The sequence below is a fragment of the Mustela nigripes genome, chromosome 7, assembly GCF_022355385.1.
Source record: "Mustela nigripes isolate SB6536 chromosome 7, MUSNIG.SB6536, whole genome shotgun sequence".
Lineage (NCBI taxonomy): Eukaryota > Metazoa > Chordata > Mammalia > Carnivora > Mustelidae > Mustela > Mustela nigripes.
The window spans coordinates 49950377-49976882 of record NC_081563.1 but is presented as its reverse complement, the minus strand read 5'-3'; the positions used below and the strand labels follow the sequence as shown (position 1 = coordinate 49976882).

At 48.5% G+C, this 26506-nt stretch overlaps 1 protein-coding gene across 7 annotated transcripts in view; it reads right to left on the bottom strand.

Annotated features, from left to right (window-relative positions):
• Window positions 1–26506, bottom strand: part of SLC4A5 (solute carrier family 4 member 5) — a 108295-nt gene that overhangs the window by 25641 nt on the left and 56148 nt on the right. For all 7 annotated transcript variants that reach the window (XM_059405800.1, XM_059405806.1, XM_059405801.1 and 4 more), the window contains 12 exons: window positions 18354–18514; window positions 17453–17608; window positions 16071–16166; window positions 13516–13571; window positions 11438–11595; window positions 10917–11004; window positions 9828–9982; window positions 9280–9468; window positions 7428–7602; window positions 6793–6926; window positions 5847–6118; window positions 1925–1983 (listed from right to left, as the gene is read on the bottom strand). In XM_059405800.1, the coding sequence (XP_059261783.1) occupies window positions 1925–1983; window positions 5847–6118; window positions 6793–6926; window positions 7428–7602; window positions 9280–9468; window positions 9828–9982; window positions 10917–11004; window positions 11438–11595; window positions 13516–13571; window positions 16071–16166; window positions 17453–17608; window positions 18354–18514 (1699 nt within the window). The remainder of the gene's footprint in view (window positions 1–1924; window positions 1984–5846; window positions 6119–6792; window positions 6927–7427; window positions 7603–9279; window positions 9469–9827; window positions 9983–10916; window positions 11005–11437; window positions 11596–13515; window positions 13572–16070; window positions 16167–17452; window positions 17609–18353; window positions 18515–26506) is intronic.

Here is a 26506-nt window from a genome sequence, read left to right as displayed (position 1 = left end):
GTTCATATACATAGGTTTCTAAGTATAATAAAAGCAGGTAATTTATAATAAAATTTAATATATATTTAAAAAAATTACTGTGTAGGGGCGCCTGGGTGGCTAAGTGGGTTAAAACCTCTGCCTTTGGTCATGATCCCAGGGTCCTGGGATTGAGCCCCGCATCGGGCTCTCTGCTCAGCAGGGAACCTGTTTCTCCTGCTCTTTTTCTCTGCCTGCCTCTCTGCCTACTTGTGATCTCTGCCTGTCAAATAAATAAAATCTTTAAAAAAAATTACTGTGTAAATATTCAGCAACCTGCAAAATGAAGTAAACAGGTATCTGCAACCACCTGTAATGAATCTTTGCATTAAGAGGAATGTGGGACTTTGAAATAATCATGGTTTCCAATGAATCAGGCCTCCCTGTGTCCACACTCCTTTGCCATGTGACACCAACAGTTCTCCCATCAAAAAGTGAAGTCTATCTCTCCACCCTTTTGAATCTGGCCTGGCCCTGGGTCCGCTCAGACCAATGGAATGGGGGAGGAAGTGGCTTTGAGCAGGTTCTGGAGCTGAGGACTTAAGGGGCCTTGCCGGATCTGCTTTTACCCTCTTGGCAGTGTGAGACCACCACGGAGTGGGAAAGCCCAGGATCAGAAAATACCACATGAAGAGAGAAGTCCAGATTTGCAAGACATCTGCTGAATGCCAAGATCTCTCTCAGTCACTGAAGCTATCCAAGCTGCCCCTGGCCAGGCAGCGTGCTTCTACTGCCCCACTGGGCCGGCCCCACATCTCTCTCCCAGCTCATCTCTTGTGCTTCCCCTGGGCACTGCCACACGCACCTGCTGTCTTGGCCGGGCAGGCCCACTCACTATCCTCAGGACAGCTTTTGTGTTTTCCTCGTCTGCCCTTCTGTCTGGGCTGGTCCCTGGCCTGGAATGTGGCTCTCTCTAGGGAACCAATTTTCCCAACCTTCCAGACCAGGCCACATTCCATCTTCTGAGGCTTTCCTCCCAGTTTGCAGGGTGCCTCCTGTCTCCATGGCTGGAAGGACACGTTTGGCCTATATTTGACAAATGACATGTCTGTTTCTGCTGTCCCATTAGCCTTCATGTTCATCCCCCCACACACATCACACACAAGTTGGAGGGCAGGCAGGAGCCACATCTGTTTTTTTGTCTTTTTGGCCCTCAGAGTGCACACAGCACCTCACACATAGCAAGTATCCAGGCTCAGGCCCTGGCTGAATCCATTCTTCCTCCCTCAAAATCAGAGATTTGAAAGACCTTAGGTAAAGTTGCCAACCGAGCGTTCGGCCACCGCTGCAGGAGTGACGGAGGGAGCAAGCTCAGCGACAGAGAAAATCCCAAGATCTCCCCCAAAGCCTACCAGCAGCTGCTCTTCTCCCGCTGTTTGACCCTTGGAGCCACTCCGGCCAGGCCCCTCTCCTGAGGGCCACTGCCCATCATTGTGGGGAGAGGCAGACCAGACCGCACGGGGACTCGTGCGCACACGGGACAGAGCAGATCCAGCGAAGTGGGTTGGGGGGGGTAGAATTCATAACCTTTCTGGGACTGGGGAGTGGCACTATTAGGTGGGAGTTGGAGATGCTAGGTGGAAAGGTAAGGAGGAGGTAGAAAGCTGGCTGGGAAACTGTTCATACGGTTATGTGGCCCTGCCTACATTCCTCCCCTCTACCTTCCTTTCATGTGTGTGGTGTTTATGCACATGGATTTAATAGGATGAGGCATGTTTTAAAGGGGAGGCTTTGACTATATACATTTACAATAAAAGTCTGCATTTACACAGCTCACAGGTGACCCCGATGTGCAGCTGGGGTGGCAAAGTCTGGCTGGCCATAAAAGGGCCTCTGTTTCCCAACCTCTCCCACTCTCCCCACAAGCAAAAGCCCTCGAACGTGTGAGTAAGAGGAGAGGACTTACCAGAGAAGTGTTGGTGTTTGGTGTCGGCAGGGCTGAAGCATTGAACACGGTTGTATTCACTGTGGATGAGCACAGGACACGGGACTGGTCAGCAACTGCAGGGTTGGGAGCCCACGGCCAACAGCAGGCCCCCACCTCTTCCATCTCCTACCCTTGCTCAGAGCCCAGGAGTGGCTTCCCTTGTGAGGGCAGCTCATTGTGCCCTGACCTAGTGAGAACAGGGGTGCTCGGACAGACCCACTGGGCCAGTCTGGGACAGCTCCTGCCTGACCTGGAAGGGTTGGCTTTAAAAACCAAAGTAAGGAATCTGCTGCCATGACATAGTGCGGACACAAGCTGGTGGATAATGGGCCTTGTGAATCCCTACCAGCACCTCAATCCATGTCTGTGCCCTCAGACATTTTCAAAGGACTTACTCTACATCACACGCTACGCCAAAATGTACACGTGTTATCTGGGCAAGTTCCTAAATTCCCAAGTTAACTCTCCCTTTTTAAGGATGAAGTCACAGAAGCCCAAAGAGGTTAAGTCACCTGCCCACTGCCCAGAGTCAAACAGCTGTGGCTTGCAGGAGTCCTGATCCATCCCAGGGAGCTGGCCCAGCCTGGATGTCTCCAAGTTCTACACAGCAAGCGTCCCTTCATACATGCCACCCTTCTTTCCCCCTTCCTGTCCACATGTGCTTTTTGTAGGTCAACAGCAAGAATGCCTTGGCTTTACTATTAAATTTTCTAACCTGCCCTCTGAATGCATGCTGTGGAACATTAAACTGAAGTCTGGGACCTGAAGGAGAATCAGAACCCAAAGGTGTTGCTCTGAGCTGTTGACACATCCCTTGTCTGGGCACTCCCCTACACAGCCTTGTGTCCTGAACTGTAAGTGGAGCATGTAAGGGTTCCCATCATAGGCCACTGGAAGAATTGAGAGCTGTTAATACCCTTCCTGTGGCATGTAGCCATTCATTAAAAAGGCAGGCCTTGGAGGCTGCCATTTGTCTTTTCTCTTGCTCCTACACTGCACGGGTGGAGTAGGGCCAGGTCCTCCTTGCCTTTCTTCTCCAAGTGAAGGCTCATTAAGTAATTCCAATGCAGCAGGTTTCCGGGGGGGGGGGGGGGGGGGGGCCCCCTACCCAGTTGGCCGGCAGTAAATATGAAATGCAGTGCAAGCCACGTGGCTCCTGCTGGTCGCCCATGGTTGGTTAGGAACCCAGAGCGAAGCAGAGGATATTCCTGAAGCTTCCTTCAACTTCCAACAAGCTGTCACGGAATGGAGGTGATCACAGGGCCCCTCTGTGTTGCCCACTTCTGGGGTGGTTGGGGCTGGGAGCCACTAAGGAATTCTGTCTTGACCCAGGGCAGAATATCCCTGAAAGTTCTACAAACTAGAGGTTTGTTATGATTATTCTGAAGACAGCTTCACTAACAGAAATCAGTACACCCGCTGTCTTCCCTTACAACGCTGACCAAGAGAACAAGATGCACAGTTAACAACAGGGCAGAGAAAGTGGGCGAGAAGGCTAACTCAGGGCCACACAAACACTAGAGGAGGACTCGGGGCTAATGTATGAGCGTTCAGACACTTTTCCATTGTCCAAGCTTGTCAGACCAGACACTCCTATAATGTCTTGTGCTTCGGCTTAGCCATTTCTTATATTGGGTAGGGTTTATCTGAAAGTCACTTCGAGATGAAGAAGGATAAAATAGAACATGGAAAACTCCAGAAAGGGTCCAAGTATCAAATATTTTTAAACGCTAGTGTTTACAAAGTGGTACTCACTTGGGATTGAAAGCAGCCAAGTCAGTGTGTGCAGCATCCATAAATAGAATACAAACCAGTTACAATGGAAACAAGATTAATTTTAAAAAGAGCGCCCCCGCACTACGAGCTCTTAGGATGAAGAGTGGGGAAGACTGAGAGGGTGCCTTGCCCAGATGGGGCTTTGCAGTAAAGCTGGGAACGTGGAACATTTTGTAAGCAAGCGGCCCACAGACTGGGAAACAAACACTCCGCACTTAGTTTCCCCTTTGCCTTTGCCCAACTCCTGTTGTTGAGAACTTCCCTTTCATATTCTAATCAAAACTAAATTGTCCTGATTTCAGTTCCTTTACTCTTGGTGAAGAAACTGAAAATCTAATCTTACCAGGGTTAGTGGCTAATAATGGCTATGTATCACTAATTAATAGTTCAATGGAGCAATGTTTCTCAAACTTAGGCATGCATCAGAATCACCTGGAAGGTTTCTTACTATACAGCTGGCCCTACCCCAGAGTTTCTGATTAGCAGGTTCGGGGTGAGGCCCAAGAATTTGTATTTCTAACAAGTTCCCAGAGGTGTTAAGGCTGCTTCTGGCGACCACACTTTGAGAGCCATGGCAATAGACTGACCCAGAATCATGAGGTGACATCAGGCAACTGGGCAAGGCCAGAGGAGGCGCTATTTGGAGGCAAGTAGATTTTCTTATGGCCATCAATTCCAACCTTATATGCTCCTACGTCCCCTGTTCTTAGGACATGTCTATGTTTGGTTTCTCCTGTGGACAGATGATTCTCAGAATGACCAAAGTGCTACATAGGATCCCAGAATTAGGACTGTTTCTAAAAGAGATCAAGGCCATGTACTTCCAAGAGCCATGTTTGTGGGAACATTTGTGTTCAGTCAGTGCAAAGAAGCCACCATCCAATGGGCACAAGCAGCAAATGGGAGTACCCTTATGGGGCCCACGCCACAGAGGAGAGATTCACTCCAGGACAGAATGAAAAGGGCCTGCAGGTAGGATCTCCTCCACCCCTGGGCAAGCAACATGTTCTGGCTTGAAACAAACGTTAGCTTCACGTATTTTTAGATTTTAATAAAATAACTCTAAATTAATGATAGAAAAAATTTAAGTCTAGATTTCTTTACAAAACTAGTGCAGTGAAAGAGGGAGAGAGGATATAATTAAAACTATACTCTCTGAGGTCAGAATATCTTCCTCCCCATGAGGCCTAGTCTAAAGCTGGGTGCACAGTGATGGCACGGTAAATATTTTTGATTGACTTATGATCAATCTTTTATCAATAACATGCGTTAGAGCGCTAAACAACATGAAATCTACTTGTGTCAAACTCCATTCTGATCTGGGCATAGATTTGAAAGCCTCACAAGAGTTCATGAGACCGGCAGGGCCAGCATTGTTATCACTCCTTCATAGCTAGGGAAACTGAGGTTCAATGTGACCTTAGGTGGTCTCTGGACCTCAGTTTGCTCTCTGTGAGTCCAGCTTGGTGGTGCTCAGAGATATATGGATCTCTATTTCTAGATCTATGTATCTACTGGCGTCCTGGCTCTGCAGCATCCTGGCTACCCCAGGCACAGTCCACTGAAGGCTCTGAGGGCATGACTGGGACTGTGAAGGGAAGCCAGTGGTTGAGACTATAGGAAGCCCTAACTAAACAGATGACACTTCTTTGGTCAGTAAGGAATTCCACAGGAATGGCACTGAGTATTACCAGGTTGACCAGTTGGTTGATTCAACCTCCCACCCAGTGCAGAATTTTTTTTTTTTTTTTTTTTTTTTTTTTTTTTTTGAGAGAGCAAGCTAGTGGGGATGCTGGGGGAGCAGAGGGAGAGGGGGAGAGAGAATCTTAAGCAGGTTCCATGCTCAGCATAGAGCCTGACCTGCAGCTTGATCTTATGACCCTGAGATACGACCTCAGCCAAAATCAAGAGTCTGCGCTTAACTCACTGAGCCACCCGGGCACCCCAGGAATTCTTTTTGCATCACCCTTGGCAGATGGACATCCAGGTAGTGTTCAGGTCACTTGCTACCACCCAAAGGGGCTGATATCTCTCAGGGTGGTATCTCCTACATTTGAGTAGAGAGCTGTGGTGGGGAGAGAGTGAGTGGGTGGGGGCTCGGGGCACATCTGGGATTACCGGTCACCTGTGTCAGGGGCGACACACTCGCATTTGTAGGTGGTGATGGAGTCAGGCTTAAAGTCCATATTGATGGGGTAGTACTTGAAGGCACCAATCATTTTCTTGATGGCATCATAGATGAAGATGAAGCTGATGAGGGTGGAGAAGCCCTCTTCAGTGAAGCGGGTGATATACTTGATGATAAAGCTGGCGTCTGTGGCCACCAGGATAAGGCACTGGATGGCTGAGTGGAGGCCAATCCAGAGGCGGAACTCCATGTAGTCCAGACCATTGCCTCTGGAAGAGAGAGGGAAGGAAGGGGCCTCGAGCCCAGGGCTCTTGGACGTGCTTGGTTCCCCAGACTCACTCTTAGTGGCTCATCTGTCCCCCCTGTGGCACAGATGCCCTCCTGGGAACTGTGAGAGGACTAGGGACAGGGACAATTCCTGGGTAGGGTCTTTGCAAATTCTGGGAAAGAATCTCGTGGGGGTTGCAGGAAGGTGCTAAGACATCTCAATTCTTACACATTTGGTAACAAACACCCAGGATGAAAGAAAAACAGAGAATATCAAAGTGACGAAATCAGGGGAGGCCTCTGAATGGCCTCATGTTGTATATGAAGCATCTGAGCCCAGAGTGGTGACAGGAGCTGCCTGGTTCAGGGCATAGCCTTTGGACCTCCAGCTCACACTGACTTCCAGTTATAATTGTTTACAAACAGTGAGAATGGTCTCCTCTTGTCTTGCCTTGAGGTCTCCCTATCAGTTACGCTAAAATGCTCTAGGATGGCTAAAGGCAGGTAGCTGGAGGGAGTCAGGGGGGACCACCTGGCAGTCCCTCCCACAGGGTGATAAAGGCAGCTTTGGTACCTCCTCACCTTTGCCTCCCTTTTGGGCCTATTCCCTTGTCCTGGCTTTGGTATAGTGCCCCAGGTGTGATAGCAGGCGCCGGGGGCTACCAAGGGCACCTACTTGCTGAAGTCGAAGAGGAGCTTCTCAAAGATGAGGATGGGCCCTGTGCTGCTGAGGATGATGAGAGGCTGTCCCGAGAAGAGGCAGAACAAGGAGCCGGCCATGGCAGTGCCCAGGAAGCTCTCCATCACTCCCTGGGGGCATGAGGAGTATAAGGCTCAACGGAGGCAGGAGAAGAGACCTCTAAGCATAGCCTAGAACCCAGCCAAGGGCTCAGGCCACAGTGTTCATCTTTCATTTTTCCCTTTCCTCCCAAAATTCACTATGTGGTATACCTGAAAACTAATATAACATTGCATGTCAACTATACTTCAACAATAAAAATCAAAAAAGAATAGAGTGCAATTAACACTACTTAACAGATAATAAACATTAAAAAAGTTTGATCTGTTTATGTCATCCTTACATTTGGACTTTAGTAACATGATTTAGCTTTAGGTCTTTTAATACTACTGGCTTTTTTTTTTTTTTTTTTTTAAAGGGTAAAGAATTACTAAAAATGATGGTCCAAACCCAGGGTGGCTGAAACCCAAGCCTTAGTTTTGGGATTATGGAGCCACCAGGTGGCTCCTTACCGCCACCTGGTGGCAGCAGTTTTATGAAGGTTTGCACTAGGGTCCTAGGCTCACACACACCTGATAATTGTCAGTGGCATCCCCCAGGAGCCCACCAAATGTGATTGCATTGGTGATGCAGCCGAGGTAGATGAATAGGATGGCAGAGATGGACTGGATGTGGAAGCCGTCGTAGAAGTCACTTGGGAACCAGGGCAGCTTCCTCTTGATATCCAGACACAGGCCACCGAAGAACCTGCTCAAGACAGGCCCAGGGGCTGCTTTCTCCCCAAAACACCAGGCAGGGGCAGGGCTATTTACAGGAGCCTGCAGAGTCTGGGGCAAGGAAGGGAACTTGACTAGAGGTGGATGGGGACAGAGACCTTCCTACCAGAACATGAAATGGCAGGGAAGGATTTTTGCAGGACAGAAAAGATTGTGGTCAGTATCATCCCCACTGGAAAGGTGGTCATGGACAGCCTGGATGGGAGAGAGGGGAGGCCTGCTGGGGACATGTTCTGGAGTAGACCTAACATTCCATGGGGAATGGAAATCGTGGGGTCCACAGAAGTCCTGGCTGTCCTCCTCAGGGATGTCCCTGCTCATCTTCAGGGCCCCTGACTGTGCTTGTTAAACATAGGTGTGTCCAACTTTAGGAGAAAACAACATCCCAGATTTATCAAGGGCAAATTCTTGAATTTATAACTGGTTTCTGTATTCTCCAGAATAATCAAGTGGGGAATTTGAGTTTAACAACAGTGTTTATTGGGCCTACTATTCCCCCACAGCTCCTAATGCAATGCTTGGCATGGAGGCAGGTTTCTCAGCCTTGGTACTATTGGCATGTCCGTCTGGGTAATCCTTGGTCGTGGAGCTGTCCTGTGCCTCATAGCAGGCCAAGCAGCATCTCTGGCCTCCGCCCACTAGATGCCAGCAGCATCCCCCTTCTCGTTGCGGAAAACAAAAATGTCTCCAGACATTGCCAAATGTCTCCTGGGGGAGAATGAGGGTATAGGCAAAGTTACCCCCAATTTGGAACCACTGGCTGGGATAGAGCCAAAGACATATAAAACATGACTCTATTCTCAAAGTTATAATTCACGCATTGCTTTGCAGGGCCATGTTCTTCCCTAAATTCAGAGCAACCTGAATTATTCTAAGAGTCAGCAAGGAAACCCAGCCCAATTCCTCTCTCTCTCTCTCTTTTAAAGAAAGAAAAAAGAAAAATTCAAATGGTACTGTTATGGATTAAATTGTGTCACCCCCCCAACAAAGACACATTGAAACCCTAACCCCAGTACCTGTGGATGTGACTTTCTAGGGAAATTGGGTCTTTGCTGATGTAATCAGGTTAAGATGAGGTCATGGCAGTGGGCCCTAATCCATTATGACTGCTGTCCTCAAAAGAAGAGGAAAATGCCCCAGGAAGAACAGGGAGAAGACCAAGTGAGGTCAGACGCAGAGACCGGAACCACACCGCCACAAGTCAAGGACACTGAGAATCGGAGGCCACCACCAGAAGCTGGGGAGAGGGAGGGAAGTTGTCTCCCAGAGTCTCAGAGGGAGCGGGCCTTGCCATGCCTCAATTTGGAACTTCTACCCTGCAGAACCGAGACCGGAAGCTTCTGTTGCTTAAGCCACCTAGAATGTGACACTCTGTTAGGACAGCCCTAGAAGACTCATACAGGAACAGAGTCCAGAGAAAAGTTCGGGTGCCTCCACTCCTGTGCTGGGCCCCACTTCCCTTCTCCTGCGGAAACCCTGTCGCCAGATCCGGAGGGGTTTTGAGGGCGTGGGGAGGAAAAGAGTGCAGTGGCCAAACCCCGTGGCCGCGAGGGGGCGCTGCACGCAGCGGTGGGGAAGGTTCCCGCGGCTGGGTGAGGAGGCAAGCCTAGAGGTTGGCCGGTGTCACTGTCAGGCCTGGGGTGGGCACCTTCCCGTCCAGATAAGCTCTTCTCCGATTTCGTGCACGGCTGGCATCTCTCCATCGTCCCCGTTGCTCCCTCCGCCGGCCCCGCCGCCGCTGCCACCGCCTCCGCCGCTGCCTCCCGCAGCCGCCCCGCCGCCTCCCCCTGCAGAGCCGTTCATCTGGCCTAGCTCCATAAGCGAGAACACAGATTTCCTGTAAGGAATAAGGGGGTCATGGAACGGTGGGGCTCCCAATCCTGGCACGAGCTTAGGCCCTCTAGAGCTGTTCAGAGAACGCGTCTTACCTCTCCAACAAAAAACATGAACTATCTTAAAAGACAGAGACAAATGCAGAAAATGATCTCACAGTACCCACACACGGGTCACCCAGAAGCTATGCATGTTCACACGCAACATATTGCTTGCTTTTTTTTTTTTTTTTTTAAGAAATAAAATGACACCAGGAGAAGAAATAGCATAAACCTGTCTATGCTGACCACAAAAGCCGTGGACAGACTCCGAACTCCCTTTGAAGCCCAACATCCCTCACCACCGCTCCATCCACATACACACCTCTTATCAGCAGAGGGCACCTTCTTGGGGGGCTCAATTCGGATATTTGGGTCCCATTCTCCAGGGGGAAGGACGATGACCTCATCCAGAAACTCATCAATCCCTGCTATCAGATCGTCCCGATTCCGGGCTTTATAGGCCACGTCACTGAAGAGCTGGCAAGGGAAGAGGAAGGGGCCATCTCGCTGAGGGCTGCCTCTTAGCCACCTCCAGGGAGCACATAACGTACAGCATTGGAGAAAACCCCTCTGAACATTTGTTCCCTCCAGCTCACTCTCCGTCTTTAGGGAAGGACAGAGTCCTGCAGGTGAAATTCTGCACAATAGGGAGCAGCGGGCCTTGAGGGAAGGCCTGAAGGCCAGGTCTCCGTGGCCTAGCTGTAGGGCTTTGGCTGAATGACTTAACCTTTCTGCTTTCAGTTTTGCATGGAACAAGCTCATTCAAAAGCCTGTTAGAGCCCAGTCCCAGAAGCTCAGCTATTTTAGATCTGATTTTAACTTCCTAGCCCCTCATCCTTGGAGGGTCAGGCTGCATCTTTCCAGGCTGTCTCCAGAGTGTTCTTTCTGATGTAGAGCTTGCGCCTGCATTGAATGTCTTCTAGGTTCCCCATCACTCCTGGGACAGAGAGAGCTCTAAGCTGTGCCTCCAGGCTCCATGTCATCTCTGGCTCATCTCCTGCTCTTGAAAACCTTACACTGAGCCTAAGTTGAACCACTTTTATCCAGCTTCTCCATTTCCAAGCTTTGGCTCCTGTTCCCTTTATCTGGAATGCCTGCCTCTTAGGCTTGTGCAGGGTTGACCTAACTCCTGCTCATCCTTTGCATAAAGCCCTCTCCTGCAGGAAGCCTCACCTGGCTACCGAGACAGTTAGCATGTGGTTCCCTTCAGAATTACAGGTCTGTCTCTCCCACTTGACTGGTTCTCCTAAAGGGCAGTGACTGCCCCCTGACTCTCATAGCCCTCAGCGCCCCACACAACCTGGCACACAGGAGTGCTCCAATGTGCCTGTGGGGTAAGCAAGTGAACAGAGGCCCGGTGCCTGATGCAGGAGTCGACAGTCAGCAGTACGCGTTTCTCATTACCACTTACATCGTCTACCATAAGGGTTGCAATGGCGCGGCCAATTTCATTGTAGGATTTTGCTCTCCCAGAAGGTCCGAGCAGTATGAACAGAAATCTGCAAAGATGAAGCGGGAGGAGGTGGAAGAAAGCGAGAAGGAAAAATAGAAGCAGGTGAAGAGAGGGATTCTCTGGCCCTGGACATTATTCATTCTCAGCTCATGAACTGACCACACACTTGTCCCTTTCCTCCTTTAAATCCCATATTTGCTCGGCAAAGACATCTTTTCCTCACTTCCACCAGCCCCCGCTTGCAGTCCCCATGGTCTTGCTGCCCAAGCCCAGCCAACGGTATCTGTCTCAGCTCCTTCTTTTTATGATTATTTTAAATAAAGTCTAAAACTCTTTCCTAGTCAGAAGATTTCCCTCCCCAGCAATTGCCTGATTTTCCTTCTGTGTTTTAGGGGTGCCTCCAACAGTACTTTGTGCCAACTGCATGGACAGCTGGCTTCCCTCTGGTGGATGGGGGCTCAGATTTCAGTGACCCTCACCTGGTGGGAACAGGCACCTCGGTCACTCCTCCCAACATGGCTGACTGGATAAGGCGCACAAAGGCGATGAATGGCTGGTCCAGGAAGTCCACCTCACCCACAAGCACGTTGGAGGCTTCTGAGTCCTTAGGGATCTTCTTCATGAATTTGTTTTTCAGCTGGTCAGGGAGAGGGAAACAAGATGTCCATGGATACTCTCATCAGTGGTTTCAGCTCTCGGTCACTCAACCCCCTGCAGATTGCTGTGAAGGTCTGACTTTAAAAAATTCTCCAAGCATTTCTCAGGAGAGCAAAATAACCAAATATTTTGCCCTATTCTGCAAATGAGGAGACTCAAAATTGGTTAACCCCAGGACCAAACAAGCCTGGAAGGAACAGGCGATGACTTGACCCCTAAGACATTCCTTGATGGGTGGGAACTTTGCTGAACTAAAGTGTGAGCCGAGGGGTCAGACAAGAGACCCAGGGTTGCTGGACATCAGGCCTCATCCCCAAGCCCTCTGAGGCCCAAGTAGATGGCAGCTGGCTCTTCCATGCTGGGCACACAGCCCTCCCTGTCTGCCTTCATCTTGGGTGGCCGTGGGAAGGATGAGGCCCATTCTGACAAACAGGGCAGACATGCTTTGCCATCAGCTTCCTGGCTGACAGGAGCCACTGGACCCCACCTCCAAGTCTGAGGGAGACTTCCATGGCCCCAAGACACCCCCAGGGGAACTCCCAAGAAAACTCATAGCTTCTGACACTTTCCAGCTAAGACCATTGACATGCTAGGGGCTAGTGTCTGTTCAGGGGAGGAAGGTCAAATAGGCAGAAGGAGTGGGGTCCAATATAAGAGGTACTGGAGACAGGTCCTCGTCCCAAACTCATTTCCACTCTCTATGTGCCTGGCTTCATTCCTAGGGTTAAAACATGGACTCCTCTGAGTCCTATGTACAATGAAAATGCCCCAAGGACAGTCTTTAATTTGTCTCTGAAAGACTTTCACCAGGTAATGTTTTCTCATCATGGCTTCACCACCTGCATGCATGACTGTGGTAGTTTTTCCCTCTAAATAACATTCCAGAATATTCCTTCCTAAGTTGCTCCCAAAGTAAGGGCTCTCGAATCAGACTGCCTAGGTCAAATTACGGTTCTGTTAACCTTTCAGGGCATGGACTTGGGCACATTATTTAACTGCTTTAAGCCTCAGGGTCCTTGTCAGTAGAGCGGAGATGGTAAGAGCAGCTGCACAATGCTCACAACAGCTCAGCATGGGCTAGTGTGTGCAGTGTGTGGACCTTAAATGTTAACTGATGCTCTTCTTCCTATTACTTTAGCCAAAGGGCCCTGGGGACTCTGACACAAGGGACTTTGTTTTGCCTTCCACCAAACTTGGGGTGCCTTGAAGGTCTGCAGGTCACTCAAGCTCCTGAGGGGTTCTCACCAAATTTCATGTTTCCTTCAACACCTTTCTTTCTCTTCCTGGGGGCACAGGCAAGGGGACCATGATCCTGCTGCCTTCAAGATGTGTGGGGGTTGCAGTGGAAAAGGGCTCCCACCAGGCTTCCCCAGGGACATAGTCACAGGGTACCTGGGCTGTGGGGCTTAGAACTTGGACTCAACATGTTTGTAGGATTCTGATCTGCTCGTGGGGGTTTTAGGCAAGCTGGTGGGAGACAAAAATGGATGTTATCCTCCCCCAGCCTAGAAGACCCACCAGTGGGCACTGGCCCTGTTGTCTCCACAGGGAGGCCTCACTGCTTTTCTCTGCCAGCCCAAATTTCCACTCCATCCTTAAAGGTGCTCAGGGGCTTGAAGGAGGTAAGACTCTGTGTGCTGGCCTCCGTCCAACAAATCCCCCGCTCAGGGATGGCTGGGCCCTCACCTGATCATGCTTCTTTGTTCCCCACTCCCGCTAGTGCCTGGCATATAGGGTTTGGTCGGTACCCGACTGATGGGCTGGCCAGTCAACAAGGCAGCCCAGAGCCCCCACCCAGGTGCTTCCTGGGGACTCCTACTCCTTCATGGGAGTGGAGTTCTGCCCATTGGGCTTCCCTGCCCAGCACCTTCATGGCAACCAAGAGCAGGGTCTTTACTACCTGGTCTGTGTTTGGGGTATGAGAAATATCATTCATGCTTCTGCTCTGGGTGTGACCTAGGAGAGAAGAAAGGGGGGGGGGGGGGGGTCAGGCTCTTGCAGGTCTTTTTCTCTTGGTCCCTATACATGCTTCCCCCAGCTTCACAACCAAAGCAAGGCCCCCTCTTCCCTCACCCCTCAGTCCCCTGAAGCTAGCCTCTGCTCCCTTTTCTTGTCTTTCTTCCCTTCTACTGCACATTCTCCTTTTCCCTCCTCATTCCTCAGTCTGCTGCGCTCTGCTCCCTGCCCCTCCGCAGGGAGATGTCTGCTCTGTGCCAGGCCCCGAAGGAGGGGAGGGGACACAGACACACTATCAGCTGAAACTCCTGGTGCCACCGAGCTTAGACTTGTTGGAGAGAAGACCACTTTCACCTCTGTCCTCCATGACCCGTGTGAGTGTCGAGAGTTGCTCAGGGATTTGGCTGGCAGGGGAAGGAGAGTGGGGCTCTCTGTAGGAAGAACAGTGACGGCAAATGATCTGAACTGCCCAGTGGTTCCTTCCCCCGTCCAGGCAGGAGAAAGTCAGCTCTCATCTTCCAGCAGCAGCCACATCCAAGGGGCACTCTCAGGCCTGTTATTTCTTGGCTTTTCGTGGCCTGTGGCATCCCCTGGTTTCCAGAACTCTGTCCGCTCTTGGCTCCCTTCTTCTTAATTGTATCCAGGATACTCTCCTGCCAGGCTTGGGGCCTTGCTTCGCCTTCACTCCCTGCAGAGGCTTCACCCCTGCATCCTTGTTCAATCGTGTCCACCCTCACTGCTTCACGCCCACCCTGGGCTGAGGATGCCCAGACTGGGTCTCCCTCCCACACTTCTCTCCTGAGCCCCACAATCCCCTGGGCAGTCCCAACTGGCCCTTAAGCTCAACACCCTGGAAAACAGAACTCAGAGACTTCCAGCAGATGACTCCCATTCCGTACCTTCTTCTGTTCAGTGCCCCTCCCTCCCTCCCATCCACCAGCCTGGGGGCCTGCCTTGCCTCCCCCACTTCCTCACCTCCTGCTTCTTCTGGTCCTCGCATCCCACCTTGAGCCTCCCCTCTCCACTCTTTCTCTGACAGTCTCTCACTTCCAATCTGGTCCCTTTCTAGTCTATTCTTTCTCAAATAAGAATCTGGTCTTGGGGGGCACCTGGGTGGCTCAGTGGGTTAAGCCTCTAAGCCTTCGGCTCAGGTCATGATCCCAGGGTCCTGGGATGGAGCCCCGCATCGGGCTCTCTGCTCAGCAGGGAGCCTGCTTCCTCCTGGCTCTCTGCCTGCCTCTCTGCCTACTTGTGCTCTCTGTCTGTCAAATAAATAAATAAAATCTTTCAAAAAAAAAAAAAAAAAGAATCTGGTCATGGGGTGTGCCTCTACTTAAAGCTTCTCAGAGGTCCCCATTACCTTCATAAGAGAGGCTCCTTTTGTAGGATCCTTTTGTAGGGCATGTGGTCCCTCTTCGGTTTGACCTTCTTGCCCTCAGGCCCTGCCCTCCTCATGAAGTGAACCGCTTCCTACACAGCGCCTTCCTTCTGCTGTTTGTTTCCTTTGTTTGGAACACCCTTCTCCCCCCCCCCCCCCCCCATCGCCTGCTCCTGGAAAACCCCATTTATTCTCCAGTACTCAGGCGTGTCTCCTCTTTGAGCCTTCCAGGGGCCAGCCCAGGGAGGGATGGTGTGCACACAGAACCTCCCTCCAGGCCTCCTTTACCACAGTGTTGGGCACAAGGGGGACCTCAGACACAGGGAACAACTGGGAGGAAGACTTGCCCAAAGCCATTCTCTGCCGGCTGCCTCCTGGCGTCCCTCTGTGTAATAACCAAGGCCAGAAGGATGGGGACCCGGGGTCATCAGGAGCAGAGAGAAAAGACTATAGCTCAGCCCTTGGCCAGCCCCACCCACACTGCCCACCAAATCACTCCATGGGCCTGGTCATGGCACAGCTGACATAACTTGTTCATATCTTGGCCTTTTAGTAAAAGTCCTTAAAGGAACATACTCTTCTCACTCCTTTTTCTTTCTGTTTTGCAGGTTGTCTTTTCTTTGCTTCACAGCTCAGCTGTGTGCCCCCTGATGAGCTGCCTGAAGGGCCCTGTGAGTGCACAGTTCACAAGTGTCCTTACTCAGCCCAGGCTACGGGGGCCCAAGACTGCCTGTGGCTCACGGTCACAGTGCAGAAGGCTGTCATCCAGTGGGGGCAGGGAAAAGTCCCTGGCCTGTTTCTAATTCCATGTCAAGGACCTCTTCTTACCAAAAACAGGGCTGATGGTGAGAACAAAGTTACAGACTAAGACAAAAGCGCCTAGAACCATAGGACTAGGTGCTGATCATGGCAGCACATGATTTAGAGCTGCACCTGTCAGAGCAATCACCTAGACACTTAGGGTAGCAAGTTAGATCCCCAAGGACAGCCCAGGTTTGGGGGTGAAGGTTAGATTTCTTCCAGATGCCTGTTCTGAGAATTCTGGACAGGTTCCCCCCACCACCACCTCGAAAGCCTATGGAAGCTAGCTCTGCTCGCACGGCAGCCGAGCACACACTCACACAGCCGGCCGTAACTGGCACTTTGCCGTATCCTCAGGTCCTCGGTGGAGCGGTGGAGGCTTGGGGCAGCTGCTGGGCTCCGGGCTGGGCTGCGACCTGAGAGGAGGCACAGGAGGGGTCTGGCGTCGGCAGCCTGGCTGTCAGCTTGGCTGTCATCTCCAGTCGTTCCACCTAAGCAAAGCTGGGCCTTGAGACACATCTCTTCCCCTTTCAGGAAGAAGGCCTATGTTGGTTGTTTTATGTTTCTCTTTTGAAGTTAATAGTTTGAACAAGATTATAGAGAAAATACTCGTATTCTTGAGAGTGAGATTGATACACAATTGTTAAATAGGCAGCAGGTGTTGTAGACTGTTGGGTTTAGCCCCAACTTCACCACTTACTAGCTGTGTGACCTTAGGTAAATAACTTAACCTCTCAGTGTCTCAGGCTCCTCCTCCGTAAAATGGGGATAATAGGAACAGTATCTAGCCATTGGGTTACTGTGGAGAAGACATGAGTTAACACAAGTGGAACACTCAGAACTGTGCCTGGGACACGCTAAATGCTGACTCCACACCTGCTGTTATTAGCATAGGCTAAACACTTCCTGTTTAAAAAATAAATAAATAAATAAATAAAACCATTCATCTAAAGAGATTCCTCAAGGTGCCTTCTTCAGCAACCTCATCAACTTTGTTCTGGCAGGTTCAGCAAGGCTACTGTCTGGGCATTTCGAGTATAGTATCAAGAGTGGAGGGTTTCAGGCTGGAGGCATGTGCTTGGAACAAGCCACTTGCTCTAAAGGCCCCCGGCTCGGCCAATCACGATGACACCGCTGCAAGATTTACAAGCCCTGGCCCACTTGAGATGAACCCAGAAAATTCTACTGCTTCATTTTCTGCCAAGACTCTTGGCTCTTCCTGGGGGTTCATTGGGAGGCTTTCAAGCTCTTTCTACACACAGACCATCTCTACCAGCATTTTGCAATCCCAACCATACAAGAGAATCTCCTGGGGAGCTCTGTGAACTCCCTATTCCCAGGCCATACCCCAGACCACCCGAATCCAGCTCTCAGGGTGAGGCTGAGGCACCAGGACAGGTTTCATACCCCCAGGTGATTGCCGTGTGCTGCCCACGCTGAGAATCAGCTCTCTTCTTAGGACTAGTTCTGTTCTTCTGGTGGGGACAACATTGGGGTAGGGATGGGGTAGGCGGCAGGTACAGGCCTGCCAGAGAAGGAGACTGAGGGAGCCCCAGAACCACGGAATTTCTTCAGGATCATGAAGTCCAAAAGCCTCCACGTTGCCAAGACTCTCCAGCCACCAAGGTGGGCTCACTCGGCCCCTGGGACTTGACACCAGCCCCTACATGCCCATCGCCCACGAGCATATGGCCCGACTCACTGGTGGTGGAGGAGACGGACTTTCCAATGTCGACCAAGGAGCGGTGGATGGGCTTCTTGGTTTGGTGACGGTGTTTCCTCAGGAGGACATAGCTGACCCTCTCCCGGAGCTCGGGCCGCAGGAGGCCATCCTCGATTTGCTTCTCAATGACGTCATCTAAGTGGGGAGCAGACACATCTTGTCCATGTAGGACAGAAGGACCAGGTGTGTGTGGGGTCTTAAGTTTCGTCTGTTATCAGTGGGTTAAAAGTAACTAAAGGAGACTGGAGCTGTGTAACTAGTCCCAGCTTTGCCACAAACCATGGAAACGCGGGCAGGTTTGGGTACATGGCCTTTGGGTACATGCGTGTGTGTGCATCTGTGTGTGTGTGTGTGTGTGTACAATTCTACGCTCTATCAATGTTATGGTGAAAAGTCAATGAAGTACCCTAAGAAGCACAGAAGTTCTGTGTTCAATGGTTTAGTGCTAACATGAAGTCCTTTTAGGAAAGCATTTTGGGGAAAACACTTGTGGCGAATTTGGGTGGAACAAAATTCACAAAACATTTTAGGGACAATAAGGCCAGCCTTATTGTCTCCCTTCACTGCTCTGCTAAATGAGAGCTAATTCCCTGCAGATGAATGATGATCCATTTACTCTGACAAGAGACAGGTTGCCATGGCCATAGGTATCTCTGACAACGCTAGGAAGCCCCTCTCTCTTTTGCTCCCTTGCAGGATGGCGTCTCAGAGGATGGCATTTTCACTCCTGGAGCTCTACATGGGACCCAGACCTGGAGCCACTGTGCTGGGAGTGTCAGACCAGAGCCTGGTCTCTGCAAAATTGGGCAGGCATCACACAGACCCATCACAGGCACGAGGCTGCCGTGGCTTTCTGGGGCCCCAGCCATCCCTGCCTCACCTATGATCTGTGGTAAGGAGCCGCTGTCCAGATCCAGCAGGACCGTCCCCGTCTGCAAGCAGGTCCGCAGCTCGAAGAGGCTGTGCAGTGACAGTGTAGACACGTGCGGCTTGCTCCAGCGTTCGCCTCCTTCCTCTACCTTTTCTTCAAACTTTATCCACCTGGAAGGGGTTAGGATGGGGCTCAGCATGGCCACTGTCCTCAGGAGCAACCCCCAGCGGGTCTCCCCGGGAAAAAGGGTGTGGATTGGCAAGTCACAGGCCTGTCCTACCTGTTGTTGGGACACTGCTGCTGGACTCCCAGGCAGAGCAACTTGGGAACCTTCTCACTCCCACCCCCCCACCCCACCCCCGGCGCTTCTCCTGATGCTGTAGTGCTTAGGGTAAAGTGACATTCCAGAGCAGGACCATAAATGGGCATGAGGGGTCTTTTTGGGGGTAGCAGAAATATTCCCAAACTGGATTTGGTAATGGTTGCACATATCTGTACATTCACTAAAAATCATTTAATTGTACATTTAAAATGAAGAAGTTGATGATAATCTATAATAATAAAGCTGTATTTTTTAAAAAGTGTATCAGCAGGAACCTGGCTACCCAGGGTGGGTGACACATGTGTTCAGCATCTGCCTTATGGGGTGTGGTTGGCAAGGAGCAGAGAAAGCATTCCTGACAAAAACGTTTTTCCCCACAGCTTCTACTGCAGGGCCTGGAGATTCTACACACCCACTCTGGGTTTTGGTTCTCAAAATTCTTATTAAAATCTATAGATCATCTGGGGAAGGAAAGAAATTAAACCAAGGATGCAGAGGAATTTGTTCTTCCTAGAGGACAGAATCAGAGGCTGGGTAGGGTTGCTGAGTGGAGGCCTGGGACAGCCCGGCAGAGGACAGCAGCAGACAGCCTGGAGAGGTGCCAGGAGCTCACGGCCAGCAGGCTCCTTTGTGAGATACCAACCCCAAGTTAGTGGGTAGCTTCATGTTATTCCAATCAAAATCCTAAAAAAGAGTATTTTTGGGCCATGTGACTAATTCTGAAGTTCTTCTGAGAAAATACATGCCTGAAAATGGTTGGGGAAAGTCTTAAAAAAAGAATGGGCATGGCCATGCTGTTAGGAGACAGAGAAACTCGCCTAAAATCTGGAGTGTGATTCCTGTCTAGATATAGACAAAGGGATCAATGAACAACAGTCTACAAGCAGACCTGGGTCCTCATGGGAATTTGGGTTTTGATAGAGGAGTTGTTTAAAAGATGACCAACTTAAAAAAAAAAAAAAAAAAAAACTTACCTGTCACCTACTTCCAACCAAACACAATATTAAATTCTCTTATGGGTTAAAGTCTGAACATAAAATTAAATCTATGATGGACGACTCCTGACTCTTAAAAAGAGAAGAAACTCTGGCAATATGCTACAACATGGATGAATCTTGAAGACTTCATACTACATGGAAGCCAGGCGCAGAAGACAAACACTGCATGAGTCCACTTATGTGGAGAACCCGAGTAACCAAATTCACAGAGACAGGAAGTAGAATGGTGGCTTCTAGGGGCTGCAGGGAATGGGGAGTGGGGCTTACTGTCTGATGGATAGAGAGTTTCAGTTTTGCAAGATGAAAAACTTCTGGAGATGAATGGTGGAGACAGTCACTCCATCATGAACTTGGGTGAATGTATCTAAGGTCACTGAACCATACACTTAACAGTGGTTGAAATGATAAAATCCATTTTATATATATTTTCCCACAATTAAAATAAATAATTTAAAATGTATAAACAACAATGAAAATATACTAGAAGAGGATATAGGAGAGTCTTCTCATATTCTTGGTTCTCTAGAAAGAATTCCTAAACGAGATGTAAAACCACAAGGGAGAAAAAAGTGGGCAGCTTTTGTTACATGAAAATAAAGTAAACTAAAACTTCTGTATGACAAAATAAGACAAAGTTCCAAGAAATGCAACACCGTGGGAAAATATTTACAATACACAGGGCATCAAAAATTGATATTTATAATATCACACAACTCCTTCATATCAGTAAGAAAAACTCAAATTACCCAACTGAGAAGTGAATGATTCTGGAAAGAAATGAAGATGGCCAAAAGACCTTCAACTTTACTAGGAATCGAGGACATTTAAGTTATTGCAAATGGGATGACATTCTTCATTCCCCATATTGGCAAAAATGAAAAAGACGGGTCACTTCCACTGTCAGTGAAAACATGGGGGATGTGGGTGTGAGACTAGTGGGTGTACGTACACAGTGTACGCGTGTATGCCTATGCTGTGAGTATGTGTACAGTGGAACAGCACACTCTTGGTGTGGGGAACTGGGCAGCCGCTGTCAACATTTAGTGGGCATGTCTTTTGTTGCAGTGATTCCATTTCTAAGAAATTATCACAGAAATATCATGACACACCTGCATACAGTAAAATGTGTACAAGGATATTCACTGCAGCTTTGTTCTTAAAGGTGAAGAACTAGAAACATGGTCACATTCCCCACATGCCTGCTGCACAACATCCCTAAGAGGTAAAGAGTATGAGAGGGAACGATGCATACTGACAGGACAGACACTACCATCCCATTTTATAAAAAAAGAAACACACACATCCTTGTGTTTGGCTACATGTGTCTAAAAGTGCCTGGCAGAAGCTTTAGAAGGCTAACTGTCAAATGGTCAACAATGAGTCTGGGGAGTGTCAAATGGTCAACAATGAGTCTGGGGAGAGGAGTGGGTTTGCTGGTGGGAGAGGGGTTAAGAGACTCTCACTCTGCTTGGGTTTAATTATGGTAGCAACAGGGCAGCCTGACAACCAGGTTGTGTGAGTCCCAGCTCCATCATTTATTAGCTGTGGGCTTTATCATTTTGTTTTCTTCAGGAATAATAATAGTATGCAACAGAGCAGAGTCCAGGACAAAAGGCACATTCTGTTGGTGCTAGTTATTAAGGTAAAAATAAAGAACATCGCTTTTATAACTTTAGAAACAATGAAATATAAGAAAGCAGAGGCTTTCAAAGATCTTGCAACCAGAGGACACCATGGTTGATATTTCGAGGACTATCATTATTATTATATTTATTTTTTGAGAGAGAGAGAGAGAGTGCATGTGAGGTGAGGAGGGGTAGAGGGGGAAGGGGACAGGGACAGAGACCCTTAAGCAGGCTCTATGCCCAGTGTGGAGGCTGAAATGGGGCCCCATCCCAGGACCCTGAGATCATGCACCTGACCCAAAATCGAGAGCCTGACATTTCACTGACTGAGCCACACAGGTGCCTCTCCACAACTATCATGATAGGTCTGTGGGCATCAATGCACATGTGTACATATGCACACACACAATTTTACATTAATGACACCATAAGGATATAATACCTATTGGACATTCTTTCATGTCTACAAGTGTCTAAAAATATTTATATCATTTTAAAGGCTCTTTAGCGTTTATCTTGTTGCATAAATGGACCACAATTGATATGAATAACCCTCACTTGGTGGACATTTAGGTTATTTCTAATTTTTTCTTACAGATTTGATTTATTCATTTGAAAGAGAAAGGGGGGGCAAGTCTGAACAGGGGGAGGGGCAGAAAAGAGGGAAAAGCAGACTCCCCACTGAGAGGGAGCCCAGTGCAGGGCTCAATCCCATGATCCTGAGATCATGACCTCAGCAGAAGGCAGATGCTTAATTGACTGAGCCACCCAGATGCCCCCTAATTATTCTTTATTATAAATAAGGCTGGCTTGAATATCCCTGGCCCTGTTCAATAATTCCTTAGGATAAGCTGTGTCTGTACACTTTTAAGTGAAGGATATACATTGCCAAACTGTTCTCCAGAAAGCTTCTGCGAATTTACACTTTCACCAATGCACAATCTCACATTACCCTAAAGTCTCTCAAATGCTGGTATTGTCATTCTTTTTCACTTTTGTTCATTTGGTAATTGAAAATTTACATCACGTTTGCATTCTTCTGATTACTAGTGAAGTTGGACATTTTTTTCCTTTGTCAGAATTCCTCTTTACACAACTGTGTGAGTGCTCTGCCTTGTGAATGCCTAACTTACATTTATTTGTGACCAGTTAACCAGGGGCCTGGCAGGGCCTTAGGGGCTTGAATGGACACAGGATGGGAGGTTGGATTAAAAGAGGCTTGGGAGGTGAAGACCTATAACATGGGGGCTGGAGCCGAGACCATGCATACACTTGTCTCAAGATTTACCAAAACATAGCTGACTTTTTTAAATGGGAAAAATCTGTTTGGGGAAATACCAGCTAAATTATGGTAGATCCAAGACTGTGTGATGTCAATACAAAGTTTTTCTGAAAGTGGTATTAATATAAGGGTTGGACACATTCAAATGTTTTGATTGAGAAGATGCTTGCCCTCTCCCTAAGAGTCTTTCTCCCATGCAAGCAATCATATTGCCCTGTTTTTTCTCTAAAATATGCAAGATAAATTATACTGTCACCTTGTCACTGAAGACCCTTTGCGACTCTATAGCCTTGCCCTATCCACCAAAAGGTGTGATGTATCCCAGTACACTGGGCCGCTTGCATTGACGGCTCTCTACCCTGTCTCACAAACTTCCTCGGTGAACTTTCTCTGGCAGCTCTCTGCCATGACATCCGTACTTCAGTTTTCTGCCTATACAAATCCAACTCCACCCAGAAAGAGTGGATGAGAGCATACCTTCTCTTTGAAATATCCTCTATTATCTCCAGACAGCAAGGACAATCAGTTCTCTCTTCCCCCCAGAACTTCAAATATTTGTACTGTATTGGGTCCCCACAACACAGTCGGAGCACAGTTTGCAGAAAAGCAAAGTTATCTATTTCCAAGTTCAGGGCAATATCAGATCTAGTCTCCTACTACCAGCATCCCTGGAGAACTTGATTTTGAAGAATCCCAGGACACTCAACAACTTTGCTAGGAACAGCTCTCCAGGTCCTTTTTGCAACTATTTTGGGAATCCAGATGTTGCGACAGTGAGCCAGTGCCCTGAAACTTAACTTTGTGTTTTTAATAGAGATTATTAGACATTGAGCTCACTTTTACCTTGAGTGGAACATGGAAACATGGAGGACCCAAGATGTGTAGCAATGGTTTTCAACTTTGGCTGCTAATTAGAATTGCCTTGTAAAATACAGATGCCTGGATGGTCACCCCTTCTGGAGGGTGGCCTGACCCTGAAAGCTCCCAGTTAATGTGACTGTGCCCCGAGGGTTGAGGAGCCCTTGCTCTTGAATCATACAGATCTGTGTCACTCAGGGATGGCTGGACTTGTCTGGGGTCCCAATGCAGACAAGCAGCTCTGTGCGCTAGGGTCTCACTCTCCTGTGTAAGAGGAAACATGGCTTTGAGAACACCAGCTGAAAGAGCAGACCATATCTTCAGAGTCTCCTTCCTAGCATGGCCATTTTTTCCCCCCTGTATCTTTGATTTATATGATTGGAGTATACACACTATACCAGTGTGCCTCCCTCAGACTTTAATGTACAAAAAAAAAATCACATAGAGATATTGTTAAAATACAGATTCTGATTCACCAGGTCTGGGGTGCGGTCCCAGATTCTGCATTTCTAACAAGCTCCTAGCTTTTGAGAGTCATGAATCTATATAGTGAGATGTCCTCTTTCCTCTCTGTTTTCCAGATTGGACCCCTTCATTTTCTTTTTTTTTTTTTAAGATTTTATTTATTATTTATTTGACAGAGAGATCACAAGTAGGCAGAGAGGCAGGCAGAGAGAGAGGGGGAAGCAGGCTCCCCGCTGAGCAGAGAGCCCAATGTGGGACTTGATCCCAGGACCCTGAGACTATGACCTGAGTTGAAAGCAGAGGCTCAACCCACTGAGCCCAGGTGTCCTGACTCCTTCATTTTCTACTGCCAGCAAGAAGGCACTTCCTTGCAAATCTCTCCCAGTCACCCTGTTCATTTCTCCAACAGTACACTGAGGACAGGGTTCTCAAACTGAAGTACACATCAGTATCACTGGAAGGCTTGGGAAAATACAGATTACCGGGTCTCACCCCAGAGTTTCTGATTTCATAGGTCTCACAGAGGAGAAGGAGCACCAAGAATATGGACATTTCTAACAAGTTCCGGCTGGTCCGAAGGTAGTGAGTTATCTCAATTGATTGTTCACAGTCAGTTACAGATCGAACTCTAACAAGTTCCATGCTGATGCTATGATCTAGGGACCACACTTTAAGAACCCCTATCCTAGGATAATGATTCTTAAACTGAGTTGCACAGAAAAATATCTCAGATTTAAAAATCTTGATGTCTAGGTCTATCCTAGACCAATTTACACCAGAATACCTGAGTGGGTGGGCGGGGGCATCTGGGTGGCTCAGTCAGTTAAGTGTCTGCCTTCAGCTCAGGTCAAGATCTCAGGGGCTCAGGTCAAGATCCCAGGGTTCTGGGATCAAGCCCGCATCAGGGTCCCTGCTAAGCAGGGAGCTTATTTCTCCCTTTCCTTCTGCCTGCCACTCCCCCTTCTTCTGCTATCTCTCTGTCAAATAAATAAATAAGATATTCAGAATACCAAGTGGGAACTAGGCAACTGTGCTATAGACGGTTATGGGTAAAGTTCCTGACTTCTGGGGCTCAGATGCTAAAATAAAAAATTAATTGTAGTCAATCATGTTTCCTGGTTATTTGGATATACACCTGCTTCCCCAAATAGACATCAAGCTTCTTGAGGACAGAGACCACTGCTTTCTCACCAGTGTCCCCTTACTGTCATTAAATGCTACTCCCTCCTGCTTGAGGGTAGTGAGTCCTGACCGATCATGTTGGGTAAAGTCTAGGAGGAGGAAACGACTGGAGAAAGAGACAGTGGTGGGGCTTAATACTGGGAACAACCGAAGTGATAACCATCAGAGTCTAGGACCATCACAGATACACATAAAGATCAGTGGGTGGGAGCGGCCTCCTGATAGAAGCAGACACCTGTGAAACAGTCTTCTGAAAAAGGCAGACTAGAGTTAGACAAGCCTGGACCCCACCATCACTTTAAAATAAATACAGATGTTAAACCCCATCACATAGATATATGCAATCCAGAAGGCACAAAACCTATAGGACAAATGATGCCATTTCTTTAGCAATAACAACTGTGAGGGAAAAACAGAGGAGGAAGAACCTGGAGAGAGTAAAAATGACTTCAGAGACCTATCTCCCAAATGCAGTCTGTGAACCAACTTTATATATATATAAGCTATGTGAGCTTCCCAGGCACCCCTGGACCAACTATATTTTTTTTAAAAATAGGAGATGATCTGAGAAATATAGACACTGCCTAGATAACTCCATGAAAATAAAGAATTAGGAGTGTCTGCAGAGCTCAGTTGGTTAAGTGTCCAACTCTTGATTTCAGCTCAGGTCATGATCCCGGGGTCCTGGGATCGAGCCCTGCATCATGCTCTCTGCTCAGTGGGGAGCCTGCTTCCTCCTCTCTCTCTCTCTCTGCCTGCTTGTGATCTCTCTCTGTCAAATAAATAAATAAAATCTTTAAAAAAAAATAAAATCACTGCACTAGATGCTTAAAAAATAGCTAAGATGGTAAGCATTATGTTAAGTATATTTTACCACAATAAAAAAAAAAAATGGGAAAGAAAGAAGAAAAGAGACCTTATCTTTTAGAAGCACACACTGAAACATTGGCAGAGGGAATGGTGTGTGTCTGGGATTCATGTCACTGTGATCCAGTGTGTGTGTGCTCCGGTGGGAGGAGTGGCAAGCAAGGAAGAGAGACAGAAGATTGGCCATGACTTAGCTGGTAACCATTGAACCTGGGTGATGGGTGTGCGGGGGCTCATTCTACTACATACTACTTTCAAATTTAAATTTTCCATAATAAAATGTGTAACCACTTGTCAGAAGGAATAAAGGAATGGGCTCTTTAAAAAGCATCTCATCAGAGCCTGGCTTAAAAACTCTTGGACGCCTAATAAAATGGCTAATGTGTAATCCCAAGCCACTCATTGCAAAGTGACCTTTATACCGTGGTTGGCTTCAAAAAATGGGGAATTAGAGTTGGAGAAGCAGGTCAAGTGGAAAGAAAATCTCTGGGCTGGAAAGGAACTCACAGGGATTTTGTCTAGGCGGGAGTGGGGGCACCAGATGCCCCTCTTGTAGCTGGGGA